The sequence below is a fragment of the Physeter macrocephalus genome, chromosome 4, assembly GCF_002837175.3.
Source record: "Physeter macrocephalus isolate SW-GA chromosome 4, ASM283717v5, whole genome shotgun sequence".
Taxonomy (NCBI): Eukaryota; Metazoa; Chordata; class Mammalia; order Artiodactyla; family Physeteridae; genus Physeter; species Physeter macrocephalus.
Window position 1 is genome coordinate 105,952,458 of NC_041217.1, and position 25,293 is coordinate 105,977,750.

The window sequence follows — 25,293 nt, forward strand, 5'->3', positions numbered from 1 at the left end:
AACCTTGTGAATGTTACCTCACATGTGAAAGTGAAATTAAGATAGTAGATGGAACTGAGGTTGTTAATCACCCAAACTCAAAATACAGAGGTTATCCTGGATTATCCAGATGGACCCAATGTAATCATAAGGGTCCTGAAATGTAGAAGAGGAAGGCAGAAGAGGTCACATGAGAAAAACCGGAGCCACTGTTTCTGGCTTCAAAGACAGAGGAAGAGGGCCATGAGCCAAGGAATATGGGCAGCCTCTAGAAGATGGAAAGGGTAAGGAAACGAATTTTCTCCTATGTCCTCCAGAATGTGAAATCCATTTCGGACTTCTAAATTATAAAACTGTAATGTAATAAATTTGTGTTGTTTTCAGCCACTAAATTTGTGATAATTTGATACAGCAGCCACAGAAAACTAAAATAGGATTTTTTTCAAAAGTTTCATGAGAAAAGTAACAGAAGTTAATGCCATCTCCTAATTAGTTATATTAGTTGTCAAAGTCTAGTAGGCTTCAATCCACAAAAAAGAAATGATAAAACTAAGCATCAAGTTAGGAAGCACTTATTCACAAGAAAGACCAATTTTTGCATATTATTTAAGCATTTCTACTTTTATCACTGAGGCAGTCAGTATTAATCTGGAAATAAAATAGCATACAATCAACCTATATTCTCCAGAAGACTCAAAACTACTAGCTAAGAGACAAGCATCAAATGTGCAGCATCATATCAATAAATCAAACACACACAGTATATCATGACACTGAATTAAGGGGAGGATGGAGATACTTGTGATGGGAGAGACAATATATACAAGGAAAACAAAGTGAGCTGAAATATATCACGTTAAACACCAATACAACACATTAAAAAAGTGAGCTGATATATATCACATTAAACACCAATATAACAAGTTAAACACGTTATATACAGTGGAGGAAAAATCAATTAGCAAATTCATGAATTTTTCTTTCATTTCTCTCCTGTTCCCATGGTCACTCATTTAGGAAAGAGTTTCTGGTCAGATTTTGTTCTTTATTAAATAAAATATTTGGATTTCACATTGAGTTGGGCTTAAATAGTTTACTAAGTCCCTTAAATATTCATTTACAACATGAAGCACACACACACACACACACACACTATACTTTTTTAAAATTATGCTTTACCATTAAGAACACTAGCTTGAATCTGGTGTTTGTCTATGACTCATTAGATATGCTTTTATGAATATACCTATTAACCTTCCAAATTTAAAATAAAAATACTTTTAAATTCCTCTTGTTATCCAGTATTAGGAACATCAAACTGAAGATTTGAATAACTTTTCTATTTCTCTGAGATCAGATTAGAGTAAGAGAAAAAGTTAGTATTTCAAAACTCTTAATTTAATGGGACAAATAGGTTTCTTGAAGAAACTATGTAAGCAGGGATACCATTCTCTAAAATACAGAGCTTCTGTAAGCATTAGATAAAACTAAAATTATATTGCCTAGCATATGATTGGCATTAAAATGTTCTCTTTTAGAGGAATAAAAATAATGATTAATTATAGGATCTCAATGAAGTTCTAATGTAAAAGTATAAATATTTATATATGCTTTTCAATTAAGCTATGCCTTTTATTATTTTATCACTATGCAAAAAGACAGTAGTTCTGTCATTTACTTCTTTAGAAATGCCTTTCTTAACTATTTCAATTCAACGTGCAAGGAAAAGCATTTGTATTTCATTTTAAAAAGTAAATGATTTTTCCCACACAGATTTCTGGAAGATGTGCACAGATGTCAAAGTATGATAAAGGTTTTTAAAACTGACATTGGATATTACCTATCACAGGCAATTTACAGTTACTACATGTCAGTCTTATGCTTTCCTGCATTCAATGAATTTTTATTGTCAGTTTTATGCTTTCAGGCATTCAATGGATTTTTGTGTTGAGCACCTAATATGTTGAAGACAAGAGGAAAGCTAGATCCAAAGCATATGAACTGGTTTATATATTAGAGAAATACTAGCTTTTATGCTAAAACTATGAGAAGATTTTTACATATATAGGTTGAACCATATGAACATGCCAATATCTGATTCTGAACTAAAAAAAACCGCAATTTCATATGGTTCAAACTAACAGACTAGACAAAGTCGTTAACTATTAGTAATTAGCATACTACATTCTATAAATAATTATATTTCAAATGTACAATATTTTACAATTATAAATAAAAATAAAGTACATTTTATATTTTCAAATTATATTTTTTATTTTATAAAAAATAACTTCTTGTTTTAAAAGTCATAGTGTGATACTGTTAAATAATAAACTATACTATACACACAGCTTTCAGAAATAAATAAACCAATCATTATCTTTATTTTTCCATCACATATTTATGGCTTACTTTGCATGAATTAAATGTTGCCACATCCAGTAAAAATACAAAGATTAATCAGTTAGAATGCTACCATATAAAACTTATAGTTTGAAGAGATACAGATACTATTATATGTAACAGAATGTTAAAAGTAGTCACAGAAAAATTCACAGGAAGATGGGATCAGTTTTAGTGGAAGGAATCCAGAAAAATTTTGTGAGCTTTTAATATAGGTAAGACTGGAATATGTCAATTTTGGAAGATCTGAGAAAGGGAGGCTTAGATAGATGGTCCAGCACTTTCAAATGAGGAAAAAGAAAAGGCTTGGAAGCATTTAAAAAAAGAAAAACAAAGGTGATAGAGGCTAGAAAGAACCCCAGATATTAATAAATAGCTAAGTTTGTCATATGAATATATGAACAGGAAACATTTCTTCAGCATGTCTTATCAAGTCCTCAGAAATTATTCTGAAAACCAGTGGTACTACTTAGCCATGAAATTTACATTCTAATGTTGAAAATAGATGATAAAGAAATTGATTGTATAAATTATTATTTCAGTTAGTGGTAATGCAGTGAAAGGGATAAGGAAAGACATGGGTTGCTATTTTACATAAGATAGTAATGAAGAGCTTGCTGAAGAGGCAGTATCTGAGTAGAGATTGTAATGAAGTGAGAGAGAAAGCCATGAAAAGTACTTGGGAGAAGAGCTATATAGGCAGAGACAGTAAATGCAAAGGCCCTGAGGTAAAAGTGTCCTTGGTATGTCCAAAAGATAGCAAAGAAGTCAATATGGCTAGAGGGTAATGAGAGAGAATGAAAGAGTTTTGGAAGATAAGATTGGAAGGTAGCCAGGGGTAAATCATGTATGAACTTGCAGAATCACAGTAAGGACTCTGGATTTTGTTCTAAAATAGCTAGAAAGCCACTGAGGGTTTTGAACAAGCGTGTGAAAATATCTGACTTACCTTTTGAAAGGACAACTCTGGCTGTAAAATGCACAGGGGTAATAATTTTATCATACAGAATCCAATAACCAGAGTTCTGAAGAGGACTTATCTACTGTCAAGCTGAGTTAATCATACATATCACTAAATTGGCTCCCCATAATGAATTACCTATCATTGTGAAGGATTCCACCATTCATCAGTCTGTTCATATAACCAATCTAAGAATCATCTTCAATTCTTCCTTCTTCCTCATATCCAGACACCACATATTTATTCTACCAAAATTACTTGACTCTCTCTTCTTTGCTTTCGTTGCTGTTACAAGAGGCATTAAGCATGTTTAACCTGGACTACCACAAAAGCCTCCTTAAACTTGCTGCCTGTAGACTTGACCCTCTCTAATTAATTCTTCAAGTCTGAGGAAGATGGATGTGAACTTTCTAAACTGTAAATCTGATCGTGTATTTTCTTTGCTAAAAGTCTTTCAGCAGCTCCCTACACCTTATAAGATAGAATCTCAACTGCTTAATTTTGTACAAAGTACTTTATAATCTGGTTTGTCTTTCATTATGCTACACCTCTCACTATACTTCATCTGCTTAAAGCTCTTCTGGTGGGGAACAGAAAAAGTCCTGTTGGATTCATCTGAAGGACTTTTCCCAAATAAAATGTGTCTTTCTGGAGATTCAGATGTTACCCCAGTAGGGCATGGCCTTTCATTGAAAATAACTGCTAGAGTTGATGACTGTTACCATTAGAAGTGCATCCTACCTACCCTCAGATATGTCGGATAAGAAACTGCCATACGAAAGCACTTCCTTAGAGCAAGCCACTGTATCCCACAGTTCCTTACCCTGTATATACTGGGCTTACCCACATCACTATCTCTAGAAAGTAATTCCTTCTTAAACTCTAAATCATCCTTCAAATCTTATACTAAGACTTTAATTATTTCTTCTGATAGTTAAGTAATTCTTCTCCACTGTGCTTCTAAGTAACTTGAACATACCACTATTATATATTGTAGTTATTTACAAGTGAGATCTGCTTTTTAGATAGTGTGTCTCTTGAAAGCAGGATATTATCTGTTGAGTACCTACTACGTATAAGACACTACTTTTATAATATTCATACTCCAGAGCCCAGCATAATAGTTATCAAACTGTTAACTCCTTAATGACTAAATTAATATTCTACATAACTTCAATGTACAACTTTCCCTATTCTCATAAAGATATACTTTGACCCTATGAGAGGTTTAAAGATGAGAAATGAAACAGTTATGACCAAATCTCGACAAGAATAACTGGCGGGCCTACCTCAGAGACTACAGCAGCTGTTAATATTCTCTGGACCTCCACTTGAACCCTTCTCGAATTAATGGATCTCCTAATTAAAAATAAAAGGCTACTGGAACTTATCTATTTGTTTTAGCAGGCTTACTAGTAGCCCTGTTTATTTTGGACTTGTGGTTATCGTAAGTTATCTATTTCCCTTTTAATACATCCATAAACCTGTTAAATTTGGGAAGGGGGGGTGTTGGTTACAGACCACTTTGAGAATACAGTGAAACCCATGGCCCTCTTATTCATCCATTTATCAATATACACACTCACTTTTCCTATAACTTCAAAGGATTCATGAACCTCTCAATCTAATCCATCAACCATAGGTTTAAAAACCTTACTCCAGAGGTGTTTTAATTTTAAAACACTCAGTATAATATGATGCATTCACAGTTCCAAGAACACAGTATTTGCCTTAAAAAAAGAAAAAAAGCCCAAAATAACATTTGATAAAAATGAAAAAAAAAAAAAAAACCCCAAACTAAAGGTCAATACTAAAAACAACAAAAAATGCAACTCTACCATCCCATGATAAATGTTCAAAGTTAGTGAAGTCCCATAATAAATGTTCAAAGTTAGTGAAATAGTATACTATCAAGTATCGGATCATGTAAGTGATACATCAAGTAGGAATACATACATTTCTCTAAAAATGATTTAGAAATTATTTTGAAATATGGCATATAATTGAACTAACTTTCATAAATAAGTTTTAAAAAACCTTATTTATAACATATACACATTTCTCTCTTTTCAGCATCTTCACAAATTTCATTTGAATGGGTGCATAGGATACTTGGCTCCAAGCAAAGATTCCTACTGTCCCCTCCACTCCCCCCAATTTCAAAGTCTTCCTAAACTTAAAAAACAAAAAGACATACCTAAAACTTTTATTATGAAATTACTTAAGAACTATCTATTAGGGACTTCCCTGGTGGCGCAGTGGTTGAGAATCCGCCTGCTGATGCAGGGGACACGGGTTCGTGCCCCTGTCCGGGAAGATCCCACATGCCGCGGAGCGGCTGGGCCCGTGAGCCATGGCCACTGAGCCTGTGCGTCCAGAGCCTGTGCTCTACAACGGGAGAGGTCACAATAGTGACAGGCCCACGTACCAAAAAAAAAAAAAAAAAAAAAAAAAAAAAAAAAAAAAAAGAAGAACTATCTATTAAAATATGGAAGAAACTGATTTGCAGAGGCAAAAATCTTTAAAATAAATGAGTTGAAAGTAGAACGGTGGATTTTATAATAAATCAACCTTTCTAAGACTTTTTGCAAATTATAAAACTATAGAACCTTAGATTGGAAAGAACCTTCATGTTAATCCGGTTCAGTTGTTCCTATCATTTTCTCTTCCACATTATATCTCAGAAAAAGAACACATTCCTATTAGTAACAAGTGTTCCCCGTAACACTGGTTTTTAATTAGGAGTTACATGCCCATGCCAGATTCCCTGAGAACCCAAAGATCTAGTCCAAACAATCATTAATGATAGAACATCTTCTCTTTTCATTTGTCCTTTCTTAAAGATCTGTATGTAGTGATGGAAAACTCATTATAGCCAAAACTTTTTTAAATAAATTTTTTTGTTTTAGAATAATTTTAGATTTACAGAAAAGTTGCAGTTTTCTGTGGAGAGTTCCTGTGTACCCTTTACTCAGACAATTTTACTTAAAAATTTTTTATTGACTGATTTTGGTAGAAATAATTTTTAAAATAATATTTTAGAAATCTTCTGTTTCCAATTTGTTGTACTGTCAATACACAGATTTGGAGGCTAAAATGATCTCAGAAATTCCAATACAGTGTTTAAACAGCAAAATCATGAAAAGCAGAAAAACGCAAAAAATGTGGTACTAAATAGACGATGAAAAGGATACTTGTTTACAGTATAAGAGCTTAAACAAGAAGAGTATCATCTTGTTCAACATCAGCTGTGAACGTTTGCATCAGATAACTCAAATTTTTTACCCCTCTGTGCACTGCCCACAAATGACTGTGAAAGTGTCACAAGTACTGATGTCGGGTTTCAAATAAATTTTATCAGGTAGGTTAATTCACACATGTGGAATCGGTGAATAACAAGGATTGACTGTATACACACTTACATTTATTTACTGTACTTACCTTTGAAGATCCATTTGAATACATCTGTATCATGTTCTCTGCACCTTGTTTTACTTTAAGTTCTATATCCAATTGTTTTTGTAAGGCCATCAGTCTATTATTGCTGGTGGAACAACGAGGGTCACTACTGGGAGTATCTGGAGTCCTTGGGCAATCTGTAAGTTAAATAGTATATTACAAATTATTTACTAGGACTAATTTCTGTTTAAAATTGGAAGTTAATATTTTCAAAGCATAAAGAATTACAAGGTTTGAGACGAGATTGAAGTCACTTAAATGGAATCTCCTTATGCTTACAGAAAATACAAGAATTCAAGTCAAGAAAATATTCAAGTAGAGTTGTAGGACTATCTGCCAGGGATACTGTAGAAGTGACTACATTGAGTCTGAAGCTGAGTTAGATCATTGTCCAAAGTTTTTCTAACACAATTACTTTAAAATTAAATCAAATCAATTTGACTAGCATATTTAAGAATTAAACTAAATTCCCTACTTATTACCTGATTGGTTAGAGAACAAAGCATACTCAAAATTATACAAATTCTACTAAAGTAATTACCTATACATAGGACTAAAGGTACTTCAAATATAATGCTAGCATTAATTAAAATAATCTAAGTGGGGGATTCCCTGGTGGCGCAGTGGTTGAGAGTCCACCTGCCGATGCAGGGGACACGGGTTCATGCCCCAGTCCGGGAAGATCCCACATGCCGTGGAGCGGCTGGGCCCATGAGCCATAGCCGCTGAGCCTGCGCGTCCGGAGCCTTTGCTCCACAACGGGAGAGGCCACAGCAGTGAGAGGCCTGCGTACCGCAAAAAAAAAAAAAAAAAAAAAAAAAAAAATCTAAGTGTATGTATAAAAGCCTTCACATTTTGCTTTTTACTATGATGGTAGGGGGTGTAAGAAGACCAAAAATTCAAGTCCATTGCTTTTCATAAAGCATACCATGGTGCTTCTATTTTGAAACAAAAACAAAAACTTCAAATAGAATGCTCTAATTATTCTCAGTAATCCATTATTGTTGAAACACATCTAATAATTCTACCACATATCTAAATTTCTTCATATTGAAGTTATTTTGTGTTTTATCCACACCAGGTCTCTAGATTAAAAAAAAAAAAAAGCTAGAAGACTAGGGTAATAGACCTGTTTTAGTTACAAGTAGCTTGGTAATCACCAGAAAACTGCTTAAACTGCAAGTCATTTAAACTTTGTGCTTCAGAGTTCCCTTCTCTCTCTAATAAAAGATGGTGTGACTAACCAATTTTAATAAATATGTTTCATATTTGGTTTTATACTTCTTTAAAAAAAAGTCACGGGCTTCCCTGGTGGCGCAGTGGTTGAGAGTCCGCCTGCTGATGCAGGGGACACGGGTTCGTGCCCCGGTCCAGGAAGATCCCACATGCCGCGGAGTGGCTGGGCCCGTGAGCCATGGTCGCTAAGCCTGCGCGTCCGGAGCCTGTGCTCCGCAACGGGAGAGGCCACAACAGTGAGAGGCCCGCGTAACGCAAAAAAACAAAAAACAAACAAACAAAAAAAAACAAAAAAAAAAAAGTCACTAGTTCAAAAACATTTGTTAATTAACTTACAAAAATACAGATGCTATGTTAGATACTGATATAAAATAATATTATTTTATCATTTACATACTACTTTACAAGGTCTAAGTCCTGATCTAAGGGCTTTATTGACTCATTAATCCTCATAACAGCCCTGAAACAACTATTACACCTATATTACTGAAAAGAAAACTAGAGCACAGGGAAGTTAAGAAACTTGCCCAAAGTCATACAGGTACTAAGTCAGTTCTGTTCCAAAGTCTAGCTTAATAATTGCTGTGCTATGCTGCCTCTTTGCCATTTAAAAGCCTTGTAAACAGCTATACTAAACGCTGTGTGTATGTGTGTATACTTACATATATAACAGTATAATTATACACACATACAAATGTGTATTATGCATATTAATCCTTAAAATAACATTTTGAGACAGATATTATCCACACTTTACATATCAGGAAATAGGTAAAGTTACAATTAACTAGGATTCAAATTCAAGAAAGGTTTCTATTGCTACTGAATTCCCAAATTACAAATGAGCTGCTCCAAAAGTTGATTTTTATAAGTTGACATATGCTTAAAGAAAACTACTATAAAAGGTAGATAAGCTTTCAGATCAGGCACACAAAAGAACTACTTAACATATTGCTATGGTCGGAATGTTTGTGTACCCCCAAAATTCATACATTGAAGCTCTTACGTGAGGGTACTTGGAGGTGAGGCCTTTGGGAGGTAATTAGGTCATAAGGGCAGTCTCCCTGTTATGTAAGGATATGGTTGAGAAGACACTGTCTACACACCAGGACGAGGGCCATCACCATAACTCTGACCATGTTGGCACCTTAATCTCAGAGTTCTCAGCCTGCAGCCTAAACTAAGACATAAATAAATTCCCTCTCTCTCTCTCTCTCTCTCTCTCTCTCTCTCTCTCTCTCTCTCTCCTGGCTGTGCTTAGGTCTGAATCTCAGTTTTGGCACTGAGATTTAGTACAAATCATGTGATATGGCATAAATTACTTAACAGCTAGCTCTGTGCCTCATTTTCCTCATCTGTTAAATAGTGAAAATAATCTACCTCACAGGATTATTGTGACTAAATAAGTTATGTGTAAAGAGGTTAGAAAAGGCCATGGTGCATAGTAAATATCCAGTAAACAGTAACTAGTACTAGTCAGTGTACAAGTGTTAAGTATATCTCTGTTGAGTCCCTAAATGAAGTGCACATTTATAGCAATGACTGAAAAGTGCATTCAGATCTGTGAACAGTTAGGTTTTCTCCCCCACTTCCTGTTTTTTTTTTTTTTTAAACATGATACAAGACTCTTGGAAGAAACTGAAATTATACAAAATTTGGTACATAAAGTTAATTTATAGTAAGCACATTTTTAAAAAGAACTGGAATGCATTCAGAGTAGAAGGACCTCAGTTGAGAAAAGTATGGAAATTTGTTGTCTGTAAAATACTTGATGGTGTTTAGCCTAGGGTAAGAGAAATGATTCTTGCCTAAACATTTAAAACAATTGTCTATAAAAGAAGCTGTCCTCTTACTATCTCCTCACAGGGCAGGGAATTAGAACCAAAGGGTAAATGTAGTGAGTGCAAAAATTTTATCCCAGGATAAAGAGAAATTCCTTATAAAATTAAATGGTTTGCCTTAAAAAATGTAATAAAATCCCTTGTCTCTGGAAGCATTTATATAGAAGCTAGATTACAAACCATTAAAGATACTATATAAGAAATTCTTGCACATTAAAGAAGGTTGTCCAAGACAATGAAATACCCACTGATTCTATTGGTCTGTGAATTCGTAATAACATTATAATATCTAACACTGTTTCATGGAAAAGTATACTTTCAGTTTTAATAAGAATTTTAAGAACATAAGAAATAACACATCAGTTAAGAGTCTGGGCTCCTGAGGTCAGAATGTCTGGGTTAAAATCCTGTGATTGTTACTTATTGGTGTGATCTTGATCAGACAGTTACTTAATATGTGTTACAGTTATCTAACCACAAATTTTGGGTTACTGTGAAGATAAATCCTGTACAGTGCTTAGGCTAAAGTGTAGGGCTCAATAAAATTACATGTCAGGGCTCAATTAAGCAGCTATTTCTGCCATCTAATCTTCAAAGGAACTAACAATGGTTTGTAATATAACCTTATTTTAGAAATAAAAAAGCAAACTCAAAGAGGTTAAGTAATTTGCAACGGTCACAAAAGTATATGCCAAGCCAGAAATTTAACTTTGGAAATGTCTTGTTTTATAAAGACCACTTTTTACTCATTTAGAAATTAGAAAAACACTTTGCTGTCTTCCTTAGATTTCACCTATTTTCCCTTTCAAACTATTTTTCTTCCTTCCAGTTTTTTCTTTTAAAATTTCTAAAAATTTTAATATAATTTTTAAAGGTTACTTTCCATTTGCAGTTATTACAAAATATTGGCTATTACTGGTGTTGTACAATACAACCTTGAGTCTTACACCAACAGTTTGTACCTTCCACTACCCCACACCTATATTGTCTCTCCCACCTTCCCTCTCCTCACTGGTAACCACTAGTTTATTCTCTATATCAGTGAGTCTGCTTCTTTTATGTTATATTCACTTGTCATATTTTTTAGATTCCACATATAAGCAATATCATACAGTATTTATCTTTCTGTCTGACTTACTTCACTTAGCATACTGCCCTCCAAATCCATCCATGTTGCTGCAAATGGCAAAATTTTGTTGGCCATTTTTATGACTAAGTAGTATTCCACTGTATGTATATATACCACAGCTTCTTTATCCATTTATCTGTGGATAGACACTTAGGTTGTTGCCATACTTTGACTATTGTAAACACTGCTGCTATGAACTTTGGGGTGCATTCATCTTTTTGAATTGGTGTTTTTGTTTTTTTCAGATATATACCCAGGAGTGGAATTACTGGGTCATATGTATTTCTATTTTTAGTTTTTTGAGAAACCTCCATACTGCTTGCACCAATTTACATTCCCACCAACAGTGTATAAGGATTCTCTTTTCTTTACCTCCTCGCCAACATTTGTTTTTTATAGACTTTTTGATGATAGCCATTCTGACAGTTGTGAAGTGATACCTCTAAGTGGTTTTGGTTTGCATTTCCCTGATGATTAGCAATGTTGAGCATCTTTTCATATGCCTGTTGGCCATCTGTATTTTCTATTTGGTAAAATGTCAATTCAGTTCTTCTGCTCATTATTTATTTATTTTTAATGTTGAGTTGCATGAGCTGTTTACATATCTTGGGTATTAATCCTTCATTTGGTCATATCATTCGCAAATATTTTCTCCCATTCAGTAGGTTGTCTTTTCGTTTTGTCAATGGTTTCCTTTGCTGTGCAAAAGCTTTTTAGTTAGGCTCCATTTGTTTAATTTTGCTTTTATTTCCTTTATTTTAGGAGAAAGATCCAAAAAATAACTGCTGTGATTTATGTCAGAGTGTTCTGCCTATGTTTTCTTGTAGGAGTTTTAAGGCTTTTGGACTTACATTTAGGCCTTTAATCCATTTGGAGTTTATTTTTGTATATGGTGTTAGAGATCCTAATTTCATTCTTTTGCATGTAGCTGTCCAGTTTTCCCAGCACCACTTATTGAAGAGACCGTTTTTTCCCCATTGTATATTCTTGCCTCCTTTGTCATAGACTAATTGACCGTAAGTGCATGGGTTTATTTCTGGGCTTTCTATCCTCTTCCCTTGATCTACTGTCTGTTTTTGTGCCAGTACCATACTGTTTTGATTACTGCAGCTTTGTAGTACAGTCTGAAGTCAGGGAGCTTGATTCCTCCAGCTCTGTTCTTCTTTGTCAAGATTGTTTTGGCTATTCGGGGTCTTTTGTGTTTCCATATAAATTCTAAAATTATTTGTTCTAGTTCTGTGAAAAAATGCTATTGGTATTTTGATAGGGATTGTACTGAATCTGTAGATTGCCTTGGCTAACATGGTCATTTTAACAATATTGATTCTTCCAATCCAAGAACACAGTGTATCTTTCTGTTTGTGTCATCTTCAATTTCATTCAACAGAGTCCTTAGTTTTTGGAGTACAGTTCTTTTGCCTCCTTTGTTAGGTTTATTTGTAGATATTTAGTTCTTTTTGATGCAATAGTAAACAGATTGTTTCCTTAATTCTCTTTCTGATAGTTCATTGTGAATGTATAGAAATGCAACAGATCTCTCTGTATGTTAATTTTGTATCCTGCAACTTTACTGAATTCATTGATGAGCTCTAGTAGTTTTCTGGTGGCATCTTTAGGATTTTCTATGTATAGCACCATGTCAGCTGCAAACAGTGACAGTTTTACTTCTTCCTTTCCAATTTGGATTCCTTTTTCTTTTTTTCTCTGATTGCTATGGCTAGAACTTCCTAAAAACTATGTTGAATAAAAGTGGTAAGAATGGGCATTCCTGCCTTGTTCCTGTTTCTTGGAGGAAATGCTTTCAGCTTTTCACTGTTGAGCATGATGTTAGCTGTGGGACTGTCATATATGGCCTTTATTATGTTTAAGTATGTTCCCTCTATCCTCATTTTCTGGAGAGTTTTTTTTTTTATCATAAATAAATGTTGAATTTTATCAAAAGCTTTTTCTGCATCTACTGAAATCATATGGTTTTTACTCTTCAATCTGTTAATACTGTGTATCACACTGATTGATCTGTGGATATTGAAAAATGCTTGCATCCCTGGGATAAATCCCACTTGATCATGGTGTATGATTCTTTTAATGTACTGTTAGATTTGGTTTGCTAGTATTTTGTTGAGAATTTTGGCATCTATGTTTATCAGTGATATTGGCCTGTAATTTTTTTTTCGTGATATCTTTGTCTTTGGAGAACATCCTTGGAACTTATAATTCCACAAAAATAACTCAAGAGATAACAATTACCTATAAAAATCAAGGTGCTACAAGGCACCTCAAATAAATTATAGAATCAGAAGATATTTGCAATCTTTAAGTACCTGAAATGGTGGGTTGACTAACTTAATACTCCATGTGCAATCTCCTTTTCTCTTGCTTAAATTAAGAGCAGGTTAAGGGGAAAAAGAAAACAAAACAAAAAAAACAAGATTTCTCAGACTTATTTGCATTTGGGGGATAGGGAGAAGGCAGTGAATGCATGGTGCATGTGACACAATCCCAGGACAGATATAAGCAGACATTTGTACCTTTGTGCTTCTGATAATGTTTTTGCTTTTCTGAACAGAAGAGACTTATTAGGCTCTCATCATCCTGATGAAGTAAAGCTTGGATTTTAATAAGAGCCCAAGAAAAGGCCCAAGGACTCTTACAAAGTAGGCAGTCAGATCAGGAAAAACATGATTAAAGACAGGAACCTCAAAAGTTGTCATTCATAACAGGTGAATTATTTGTTGACTTGCTTTTGGCTTGGGGTGACTGGCGGGGAGGGGAAATGGATATTCTTTAAAAAAAAAAATCTTACTGCTCTCATACAGGTTTGAGGCAGGAAATCATACTATCTATGTGCCCCCCCAAAAATTAATCATAAATTGTATTTTAATTGACCTCAGGTTGATAATGCTTTCAGGCATCTTACAGAAACAAATGCAAATCCTCTTTGAAAGAAGGCACTTTAAATCCAGACCTAAAATAATTCCCACAGATAAAAGTTCCAATGAAAATGTGCCCAAAACTAGAAATCACAAAGTTCCGGCAGAATAAAAAGAATTCATCGTGAGTTAGAAAAAAACTACAGGAGTAGCATAGTAAAGATTTCATTTGTTGTCATTACCTCACACAAAATGTGAAAAACTATATTTTATAGGTAAAAATAGAAAGGTATCAAAAGAATGACTAAAACAAGAGACTATCAAAAATTACCACGATTAACAAAACAACTTGTAGTAGTATATACATATAATATATATATAATAATATATATTATATATATAACACATATACAAACAGAACAGAAATTAGAAATACAATATACGTGGTCAAGAGCAAACTGGACACATGGAAAGAATTAGAGAAATGGAGATAGACTTGAAGAAATTATCATGCATCTAACTGGAGTTCCAAAATGAAAGAGAAGAGGGAATACAAGACATGCGACATTCAACGAGATAGGCACTAAGCACTTCCCACAATCAATGAAATACACAAATCTCAGATCCAGGAAGCCCAACATATCCCAAGCAGATCAAATGAACAGAAATCTATACCATTCAGCAGAACACCACAGAAAAAGAGTTTCTTAAAAACAGCTAGGGAGAAAAGGCAGAATATCTGCATAGTTTAACTATTAGATCAGTAACTGTCCCCTCAAAAACAACAGGGGAATCCAGAAGACATAAAATAATAGTTTTCAGGTACTGAGAGAAAATAAATGTCAACCTAGAATGATATACCCGGGGAAATATCTTTCTAAAGTCTATACCTTTTGGAAGAAAAAGAAACAAGATGAAAGAAGGCCTGAGAAGCATGAAGAAATGTTGAACAAAGAAAATGATAAACACGTGGGTAATTATAAACCAACAATGACTATATAAAACAATAATAATTAATATAACTTGTGAAACTGAAGATAAAATGATAGAACTAGAATATGAACAATGACAGCACTTAGGTCAATTGGAGTTACGTAGATTGAAATTAAAGTATTCTAAGTTTGTTATATGGTATGTAAAGAAGGTATACCATTCAGTGTAGTTGACAAACAGAACCCACACTAGATATTTTGAATAAAGGGAATTTAACACAGGGAATTGGTTACATCTTACATGTTCAGGTATTGTGCAAAGGACTTGAGAAAAAAATTCCTTTTCTCAAAGGGCTTAGAGTCAGGTACAACCTCTATGTACCTATATAAATGGGTATGTGTGTCTATTCATGCAACAGTGTATGTGTGTATATATGAACATTTTCAAATATACTGAAAAGATGAAAGAATGGTATAGTGAGCACCCATAAACCCACCACCTAGATTTGCCAATCTACACACACACACACACACACACACACACACACACACACACACACACGTGTAGAAAGATAAAAAAAGAGAGCAAACATAAATGGTATGAAGATAGATGGGAAAATTAGATTTGGGAGGAACAATTTCAATCAGAAATTGAAGTTATTAGCAGAGGCCAGATTATATGAAGGGCATCTCTGTAATGCTATAAATTTGTACTGTATTCTGTAGGGAATGGAGAGCCACTGAAAGGTTTAAAGCAAGAAAGTACCAGGATCAATTCTGAACACTAAGTAAAAAATACTGGTAGCAGTGTATAGGTTGGATTAGAGAAATACTTAACTTGCAGGCTTTAGCAGTAAGGATGGAGAAGAGATACAGATTTGAGACCTATGTCAGAGGTAGAATCTATAGGGCTTGGTGACTTGACTTACACTGGAGAGTGAAAGTAAAAAGAAAGACAGACATCTACAGTAAAAGTCAGATTTTAGTTACAGATTATGGGGGTCATGCCATTAACAGGACAGAAAACAAAAGGGAAAGATTTAGAGGCAGTGTTCCAGGAAGGAAGAGTTCAACTTTAAACATGCTAAGAGGCAAAGCCAACAGGAATATAATACCTATATTCAGGCAATATCCATAAGGTTATAAGGCTATAAATTATGAGACGAAGCCCAGAAAATCCATTTTGGTTTGAAATACCACTTTGAAAGTCAGCAGAAAATACAACGTGGTTAAAATCTCCTTAGAGATGAGATTTTCCAAGGCCAGAATGATGAGTAAAAACTGAATTTGTTAGTAGTTTTCCCAACAATGTGTAGAGCAACAGATATGCTGTTTCTGGTACTTTCTGTATTTTCTCTAAATCCACAACTGAGCAGTTGGCTTCCAAAATGAGTTAAGAGTTCTAGAAAACAGGAGCAGTCTCCATCCTTAGAAGGCTCCTAAATAAGGTTTAGCCTTAAACTGGTTACCTCATTCTCCTGGAGGTTAGTAACGTAATTGACCTTGAATCTTTACTTCCTAGCCCCAGGAAAGCTTCCTCAGATTTTACTTACATCCAGAGGTTTCATGTTCAGAATTAGAAAAGCTTAAATACCTCATACTCGACCTTTCCTCAAGCTATTAAAACCCTTGTTCACAAAACACCATAGAAAGAGCATATATAGTCTCTATTTTCTTTGTTTTATGAACGAGAAAAACAAGGCCTGGAGGGGTTGCAAGTGGTACACAAACACATAACTATGTAATGAACCAGCTGGAATGACACCTTGGATTATACAAACTTTGTTCTTTAGTTTATACCTAGCTGACTCCCAGTGCTCAATATTCATAAAGTGGCACTTGTACAGCCAGGATGTCTGTTTATGGAACAAGGCTATTTATTTCATTCACAAAAAAATAAGAGGAAATATAACTGAAGTAAATCTAGCCAAATCTAAATTAATAAAGGTAGTAGTATGCTGAAGCACTATCTTACTATTTAACTATCTCCACAAACGTCCATCTATAAGTCTCATAGTTACTGTTCACTGGTCAACATTTTGGTTTTCACTTAGCACTTATAAACAGATATTTTAAAAATAAGCTGCTCCAGATTCTTGACATATGTTACAATTATATTAACTGTTTATATTTGCCCCCAAATCCATCTTTCTTGTTTAAACAGATATGCTTACCTTATATAGTCATCTGGAAACTGCTCAGATTATAATAAATGAACACTAATTATTAATGGATTCTTAATCAGTTATTTTGTGTACTCAGGATGACCTATGTCAGATGTCACCAACTGAACTAATTTTGCTGAAATATTTTATAACTAACACAAACTTTGGTTAAGCTTTCTTAGTATTTTACAAAATAGCATGGATAAGATTATGGGTTGTAGTGTTTTTTATTTAAGGTAAAATAAGCAACCTAGGCATTACAATTTCAGAACTGGGGCTTCCCTGGTGGCGCAGTGGTTGAGAGTCCGCCTGCCGATGCAGGGGACACGGGTTCGTGCCCTGGTCTGGGAAGATCCTACATGCCGCGGAGCGGCTGGGCCCGTGAGCCATGGCTGCTGAGCCTCCGTGTCCAGAGCCTGTGCTCCACAACGGGAGAGGCCACAACAGTGAGAGGCCCACGTACCGCAAAAAAAAAAAAAATTTCAGAACTGCCTATATATGTTACATTATATCTTCAAAAAAAAGTTTCTTTATTGAAGTATAGTTGATTTACAATGTTGTGCCTAAAACTGGCTTTTTATATAACGAACAATTTTTTCTTTTTTCTTTTCTTTTTTATTGGAGTATAACTGCTTTACAATGTTTTGTTAGTTTCTGCTTTATAGAGAGTCCGCCTGCCGATGCAGGGGACACGGGTTCGTGCCCTGGTCTGGGAAGATCCTACATGCCGCGGAGCGGCTGGGCCCGTGAGCCATGGCTGCTGAGCCTCCGTGTCCAGAGCCTGTGCTCCACAACGGGAGAGGCCACAACAGTGAGAGGCCCACGTACCGCAAAAAAAAAAAAAAATTTCAGAACTGCCTATATATGTTACATTATATCTTCAAAAAAAAGTTTCTTTATTGAAGTATAGTTGATTTACAATGTTGTGCCTAAAACTGGCTTTTTATATAACGAACAATTTTTTCTTTTTTCTTTTCTTTTTTATTGGAGTATAACTGCTTTACAATGAGTTTCTGCTTTATAATGTTCTATTAGTTTCTGCTGTACAATGAAGTGAATCAGCTATATGTATATCTATATTCCCTCCCTCTTGGACCTCCCTCCCACTGCTCCCCCTCCCCCATCCCAATCTAGGTTATCACAGAGCACCAAGCTGAGCACCCTGTGCTATACAGCAGGTTTCCACTACCTATTTTACACATGGTAGTGTATATGTCAATCCTAATCTCCCAATTTGCCCCACCCTCCCCTTCCCCAGCCCCCGTGTCCACATGTCTGTTCTCTACGTCTACGTCTCTATTCCTGCCCTGCAAATAGGTTCATCTGTACGATTTTGCTAGATTCCACAAATATGCATTAATATACGATATTTCTCTTTCTGGCTTACTTCACTCTGTATGACAGACTCTAGGTCCATTCACATCGCTACAAATGACCCAGCTTTATTCCTTTTTATGGCTGAGTAATATTCCACTGTATATATGTACCACATCTTCTTTAACCATTAATCTGTTGATGGACATTTAGGTTGCTTCCCTGTCCTGGCTATTGTAAATAGTGCTGCAATGAACATTGTGGTGTACGTCTCTTTTTTTGAATTATGGTTTTCTTGGGGTATATGCCCAGTAGTGGGATTGCTGGGTCATATGGTAGTTCTATTTTTAGTTTTTTAAGGAACCTCCATACTGTTCTCCATAGTGGCTGTTATCAACTTACATTCCCACCAACAGGGCAAAAGTGTTCCCTTTCCTCCACACCCTCTCCAGCATTTATTGTTTGTACCTTTTCTGATGATGGCCATTCTGACCGGTGTGAGGTGATACCTTGTTGTAGTTTTGATTTGCATCGCTCTAATAATTAGTGATGTGGAGCATCTTTTCATGTGTCTCTTGGCCATCTGTATGTCTTCTTTGGTGAAATATCTGTTTAGGTCTTCTTCCCATTTTTTAATTGGGTTGTTTTTTTGATATTGAGCTCCATGAGCTGTTTGTATATTTGGGAGATTAATCCTTTGTCAGTTGCTTTGTTTGCAAATATTTTCTCCCATCCTGAGGGTTGTCTTTTTGTTTTGTTTATGGTTTCCTTTGCTATGCAAAAGTGTTCAAGTTTAATTAGGTCCCATTTGTTTATTTTTGTTTTTAGTTTCATTACTCTAGGAGGTGGGACAAAAAAGATCTTGCTGTGGTTTACGTCAAAGAGTGTTTTACTCTAAGAGTTTTACAGTGTCTGGTCTTACATTTAGGTCTTTAATCCATTTTGAGTTTATTTTTGTGTATGGTGTTAGGGAGTGTTCTAATTTCATTCTTTACATGTAGCTGTCCAGTTTTCCCAGCACCACTTATTGAAGAGGACGTCTTTTTTCCATTGTATGTTCTTGCCTCCTTTGTCATAAATTAGGTGACCATATGTGTGCGAGTTAATCTACAGATTCAATGCAATCCCTAACAAACTACCAATGGCATTCTTCACAGAATTCGAACAAAAAAAGTGTTCAAGTTTAATTAGGTCCCATTTGTTTATTTTTGTTTTTAGTTTCATTACTCTAGGAGGTGGGACAAAAAAGATCTTGCTGTGGTTTACGTCAAAGAGTGTTTTACTCTAAGAGTTTTACAGTGTCTGGTCTTACATTTAGGTCTTTAATCCATTTTGAGTTTATTTTTGTGTATGGTGTTAGGGAGTGTTCTAATTTCATTCTTTACATGTAGCTGTCCAGTTTTCCCAGCACCACTTATTGAAGAGGACGTCTTTTTTCCATTGTATGTTCTTGCCTCCTTTGTCATAAATTAGGTGACCATATGTGTGCGAGTTAATCTACAGATTCAATGCAATCCCTAACAAACTACCAATGGCATTCTTCACAGAATTCGAACAAAAAAGTTTACAATTTGTATGGAAACACAAAAGACCCCGAATAGCCAAAGCAATCTTGAGAAAGAAAAATGGAACTGGAGGAATCAGGCTACCCAACTTCAAACTATACTACAAAGCTACAGTAATCAGGACAGTATGGTACTGGCAAAAAAACAGAAATACAGATCAATGCTACATTACATCTTAATGTTTAAAAACTGCATATTGCATATCTCTGGTAGGAAAGACTTCTTCATTCTGTACATAACTCTGTACCTAGGACATGCACAGTTCTTTCATAAATTCTCCTTAAGATCGTGCTACTTTATTTTTCTTCTTTCCTCCTCCTAATTACAATAATATATATCATCAACCACTATACACCTGTTAGACTGGTTAAAAAATACATTAACAATACCAAGTGCTGGAGGAGATGTGGAACAATTGGAACTCTCATATATTGCTGGTGAGAATGAAAAATAATATAGCCACTCTGGAAAACATTTTGGCAGTTTCTTATAATGTTAAACATATTCTAACAAATGACTTAGGAACCATACTCCTAAGTGTTTACCCAGGTGAACTGAAAACATGTTCACACAAAAAGCTGTTAATGGATAGTTACAGCAGCTTTACTGATAACTGCCAAAAACTGGAAAACAACCCTAATGCTCTTGGTGAAGGAATGGATAAGTAAATTGTAGTACATCTATACAGTGGACTACCACTCAGCAATAAAAAAGAATAAACTACTGATAAATGCAACAACCTGGATGAATCTCAAAAAGCAATATGCTGAGTGAAAGAAGTCAGTCTCAAAAGGTTATAAACTTTATGATTCCATTTATATGTTATTCTTGAAAAGCAAACTATAAGTGACAGAGAACAGACCAGTGGTTGACAGGGGATATGGAAAAGGAAGAGGGTGTGACTACAAAGGGATAGTACTATTCCTTTTCCTGATTGTGGTGGTGTTTAGATGAACCTATATGTATATTAAAATTCAAGGAATGATGTACCCAAAAAGAATCAATTTTACTGTGTATTAACTTTAAAAAAATATATATCAAAGAATTCAAGTAATAGGTGTCTATGAATCATTTAATTTCATGATTTTAAAGATGAGAAAACAAACCCAGGGGCATTAAAAGTGCCTTGTTAATTAACGATCACAGTTACCTACTTAACAGCAATCCTTTACTTAAGAGTACACAACTTAATACAAAATATGCTTACCTCAAAATGAGAAATTCAATCAGAAATAAGGAATATGTGGAAACTGCATAATAAACCAGGCCACACAGATTTTAATAAATATAAAATTCAACTATAATTTCTATGCTACATTTAGGTGGATAGGCCAATAATAAAAAGAAATTTAAATTCTCACTTCTACTCATTCAAGAAAGACTTCATAAACTACATTTTAGTCATTAAGAAGACTCCCTCAATATACATGTATCTCTGGGATTTAGAAGAATTTCCAAGGTTAACTCCAAAAAATTCCAGGGAATTCCCTGGCGGTCCATTAGTTAGGACTCTGCACTTCTACTGCAGGAGGCACTGGTTCGATCCCTGGTCAGGAAACTAAGATCCCACATGCTGTGTGGTGCAGCCAAAACAAACAAACAAAAACAAAACAAAAAAAACCACACACAAAATTACAACACTATTAGTTCTATACTAAATCAATATTTTCTATCTCAACACTCTATATATTAAAGAAAATATTCACTACCTCAAAAGGTAAAAATCTAAGCTTGGTGGGGTCTGAGAAAATGGAAATGGGAAGAGGTACAAGAGAAGGAAGTAAGATAAAAACAGAGGGAATTATACTACACAAATTATTAGTTATACCTAATAAAATATGAGAAATATTCTTGTCCTCTTCTTTAGGGATGATACATGAGTCCAAAGATTCAGAAAATTAGTTCTTTCTTAAATATTTCCTTTCAGAGTCTCAGGTATCAACTAAGGCTTAGACTACTAATCCACTTTACAGAGCTCCAATAACTTTTTTCACAAGGTGCATTCAGCCTCATTTTATAATATGTTTATAATTTCCATGTGGGAATAATAATACTCCATGAGACTATTCTTGAAGTATATGGAAGGTGAACAGGAAGCTTAGAGTATCATGGGCATGAAGAGAACATCAAACAGTCCCAAATGATCTGATCTTGACATTATAATAAGCAACATTTCAGAGAGTTTTATAGCTAAAAGTCTGAAAGTTCATTTGATAAAAGTCCTTATTTTACAAATTAGAACCTAATGGTTAACAGAGTTAATTATTGCAGAAATGAGTTAAGAACAGGCCTCCTAACTGCTTACATGGTAATCATATATACAATGCAAATTTAAATTCTGTCCCTCTTTCCTTGAATCATTCATTCTGCTTACATACCCCCAAGACAACAGGAATTAGCCAAATACTTCTGCACATACTTATTTATCTACATACTTTAGAGAACTGAAAGCAAAATGCTAGGCCCTTGACCCTTTATGTCAGATCTAATCAAATTAAATGATTTTGCCTACTTTAGCACACAATGTAAAACATAAAATTTTATGGCAATGTGACCTAAAATTAACGTTGAACTACCTTTAACCCTCTGTGTTGTTGTTCATTTTAATGCAGTCAAATAAGTAGTATGAAAAAAAAAAAACAACACAAAAAACAACTTATTACCAAGATGTGTGAATATGCCATTTGCAAAGAGAACTGTTTTTTTAATATATTCAAATTTTAACCAACTTGTCAAGTTCATTCCAAACAAAGTGAAGTATTAAGAAGTCACAGTATAAATTTCATATAACATTCGCCCTGCAGTTATCTGATAAGTCAATAACAGCAAAGAAAGTTTCTGGAATTATTTCTCCTAAAACTTTTATTTAAGTCTTTATTCCCCAAGTATTAAATATTTAAAGTACCATGATAAATTACGCTTTGGTATTCATTACAAAAACTAATACAAGGTTTTTTATTTGCTGGGATTTTTTTTTTTTTGAGATATAATACTCTCAACTAAATACCTACTATACTCCAGGCTTTATGATAAACCTTGAAAATAAATGAATGAAAACATGGTCCTGTCATCAAGAAACATACAGTTTAGTAAGTGATATAAAAATGTACAGAAATAAACTGTAATACAACAATGAGTGGATGCAGTAGAATAGAGAAGATAATCAGAGAAAGTCAAGGAAGGTTTCACAGAGATATCCAAATTGGCTTTTGAGGTAGAAAAGGAATTTGACAGTAGGACTAAAAGGTCATTTCTTTATAGGAAACTCTAGGAAAGACAAATCTAATCTAAAGTGATAGAAGGCAGACCAGTGGTTACCTAAAGCCAGGGATGGGGATAGGAGATTGACTGCAAGTATGTATACAAGAGAACTGAAGTGATGGTCAGGATCCCTAGTTGCAGTGATGGTTATCTCAGTATATACATTTGTTAAAACTCATCAAATCATATACTTAAAATATGTGCATTTTATCATATGTAATTTATATATTTCAGTAAAGTTAATTTTTTACAAGGGACTGGGGAAACTAAATGGGCTACTCTTTGGGTGGCAAAAACACTTCTATATTCCAATTACAAGGTAGTTATTGGTATTCTGTGATTATCAAAAATGTTTTCTCTAAACTGAGTTTAAAGCTCCAGCACAGTTTCTTATTTTAGACCTCTCCTAAAAAAGTAATGGGCAAAGAATGTAGAGCTCGGCAGAGTTCCAACAGAATAGGCTATATCTAAGCTTGTATGATATTGCTAAAGAAAAAGCATTTCATAATACAAATTTCCATTTATAAGGTAATTACTGAATTTGTGGGTAAGAAAATACTAGATTGAAGAGTTCTTTAGCTAGTTTTGTAATTCTGGGCAAATTAATTCACATCTTTGGGATTATTTCAGCTATAAAATAAGAAGGCTGGTTTCTTTATGATTTCTTTCACTTCTAAGATTTAATTATTCTTACAAGATTGAAATCTCTACATAGACAGTCTCCAATTGAAACCCCTAAAGTAAGTCCCAGATGTTGAAAGTAATGCATTAAAACAAGCTCTATAAGTACACTGAATATCAGAAGCATTGTACACAACTTTTAAGATTGGAAATTTATGGTTCTTGGTCAAATTTATGTACTTTCTTAAGCAAATTTAATTTTACTTATATCTGTTTTTTCTTGGCTAATCATACAGGTTCTTCTAAAATTTCTGTGGGGGCTTCCCTGGTGGCGCAGTGGTTGAGAGTCCGCCTGCTGATGCAGGGGACACGGGTTCATGCCCCGGTCCAGGAAGACCCCACATACCGCGGAGCGGCTGGGCCCGTGAGCCATGGCCGCTGAGCCTGCGCGTCCGGAACCTGTGCTCCGCAACGGGAGAGGCCACAACAGTGAGAGGCCCGCGTACCACAAAAAAAAAAAAAAAAAAAATTTCTGTGGTGCTAGATACATCATTCTATGTATATCACTCCTTATCTTTGCAAATGAAGAAATTAAGGATTTAGACATTAAATAACTAGCTCAAAATATCCTCTTCGCAAAGACAAAACTATTAGATCAAATGTGTCTTATGGGCTTCCCTGGTGGCCCAGTGGTTGAGAGTCCGCCTGCAGATGCAGGGTACACGGGTTCGTGCCCCAGTCTGGGAGGATCCCACATGCCACGGAGCGGCTGGGCCCATGAGCCATGGCCACTGAGCCTGCGCGTCCGGAGCCTGTGCTCCACAACGGGAGAGGCCACAACAGTGAGAGGCCCGCATACTGGAAAAAAAAAAAAAAAAAAAAAAAAAAAGTGTCTTATATGATTTGTTAAGTAAAAAGGTTTAGAAAGAATGTATATATGAATGGATGGACATTGATACAAATACAGAATTTTTTTTCTGGAGGGACATAGCAACAAAAAACTTAGTAATGCTACCTTTAGGGAGTGGGCCTAGAGTGGATAGAGGTTATTTTTCTATTTTTACTTTCTGTACCATTGAAAAATTTCCAACATGAACATCTGTTAATTCTACTGTTTAAAAATTATGCTCTTAGGTTGGACTTATAGGTTGTATTTTCCTTTCATTTTCTATACTGGAGAAAAAAAAAAGGATTGTTTGGCTTTTTAAATTTTCTTCTTTTTTAAACAAAATGCCTGGTAGTGTAGTTGTTAATTCAGTTGCTTAGAGCTCAAAGAACAAAGGTCATAGGTTTGATTAACTATATTTGCAAAAAATAAAAATATCCCTTGGTCATAGAATGCATTTTTAACTTTCAAAAGTCATCTGGCAAACTCGTGCTGCTGATCTCAAGGATGAATCAGGTAAGAGCATGTGGTTGACTCAATACAAAACAAAAATACTAGAAAATAACTTTAAGTAATGTCTTAGTGACAGAGGGTAAGAGAGTTGACAGAGAATTACTCATCTCTAAGTAAACGTTTTAATTTTCATATTCATCAACTCACTGCTCCTTCTG

The 25,293-nt window shown here is 34.8% G+C and overlaps 1 protein-coding gene across 11 annotated transcripts in view; it reads right to left on the reverse strand.

The window, feature by feature from the left end:
- PKN2 (protein kinase N2) overlaps window positions 1-25,293 on the reverse strand; it is a 192,466-nt gene that overhangs the window by 128,473 nt on the left and 38,700 nt on the right. For all 11 annotated transcript variants that reach the window (XM_007110065.4, XM_028489180.2, XM_055084485.1 and 8 more), the window contains exon 3: window positions 6,785-6,939. In XM_007110065.4, coding sequence (XP_007110127.1) covers window positions 6,785-6,939 — 155 coding nt within the window. The remainder of the gene's footprint in view (window positions 1-6,784; window positions 6,940-25,293) is intronic.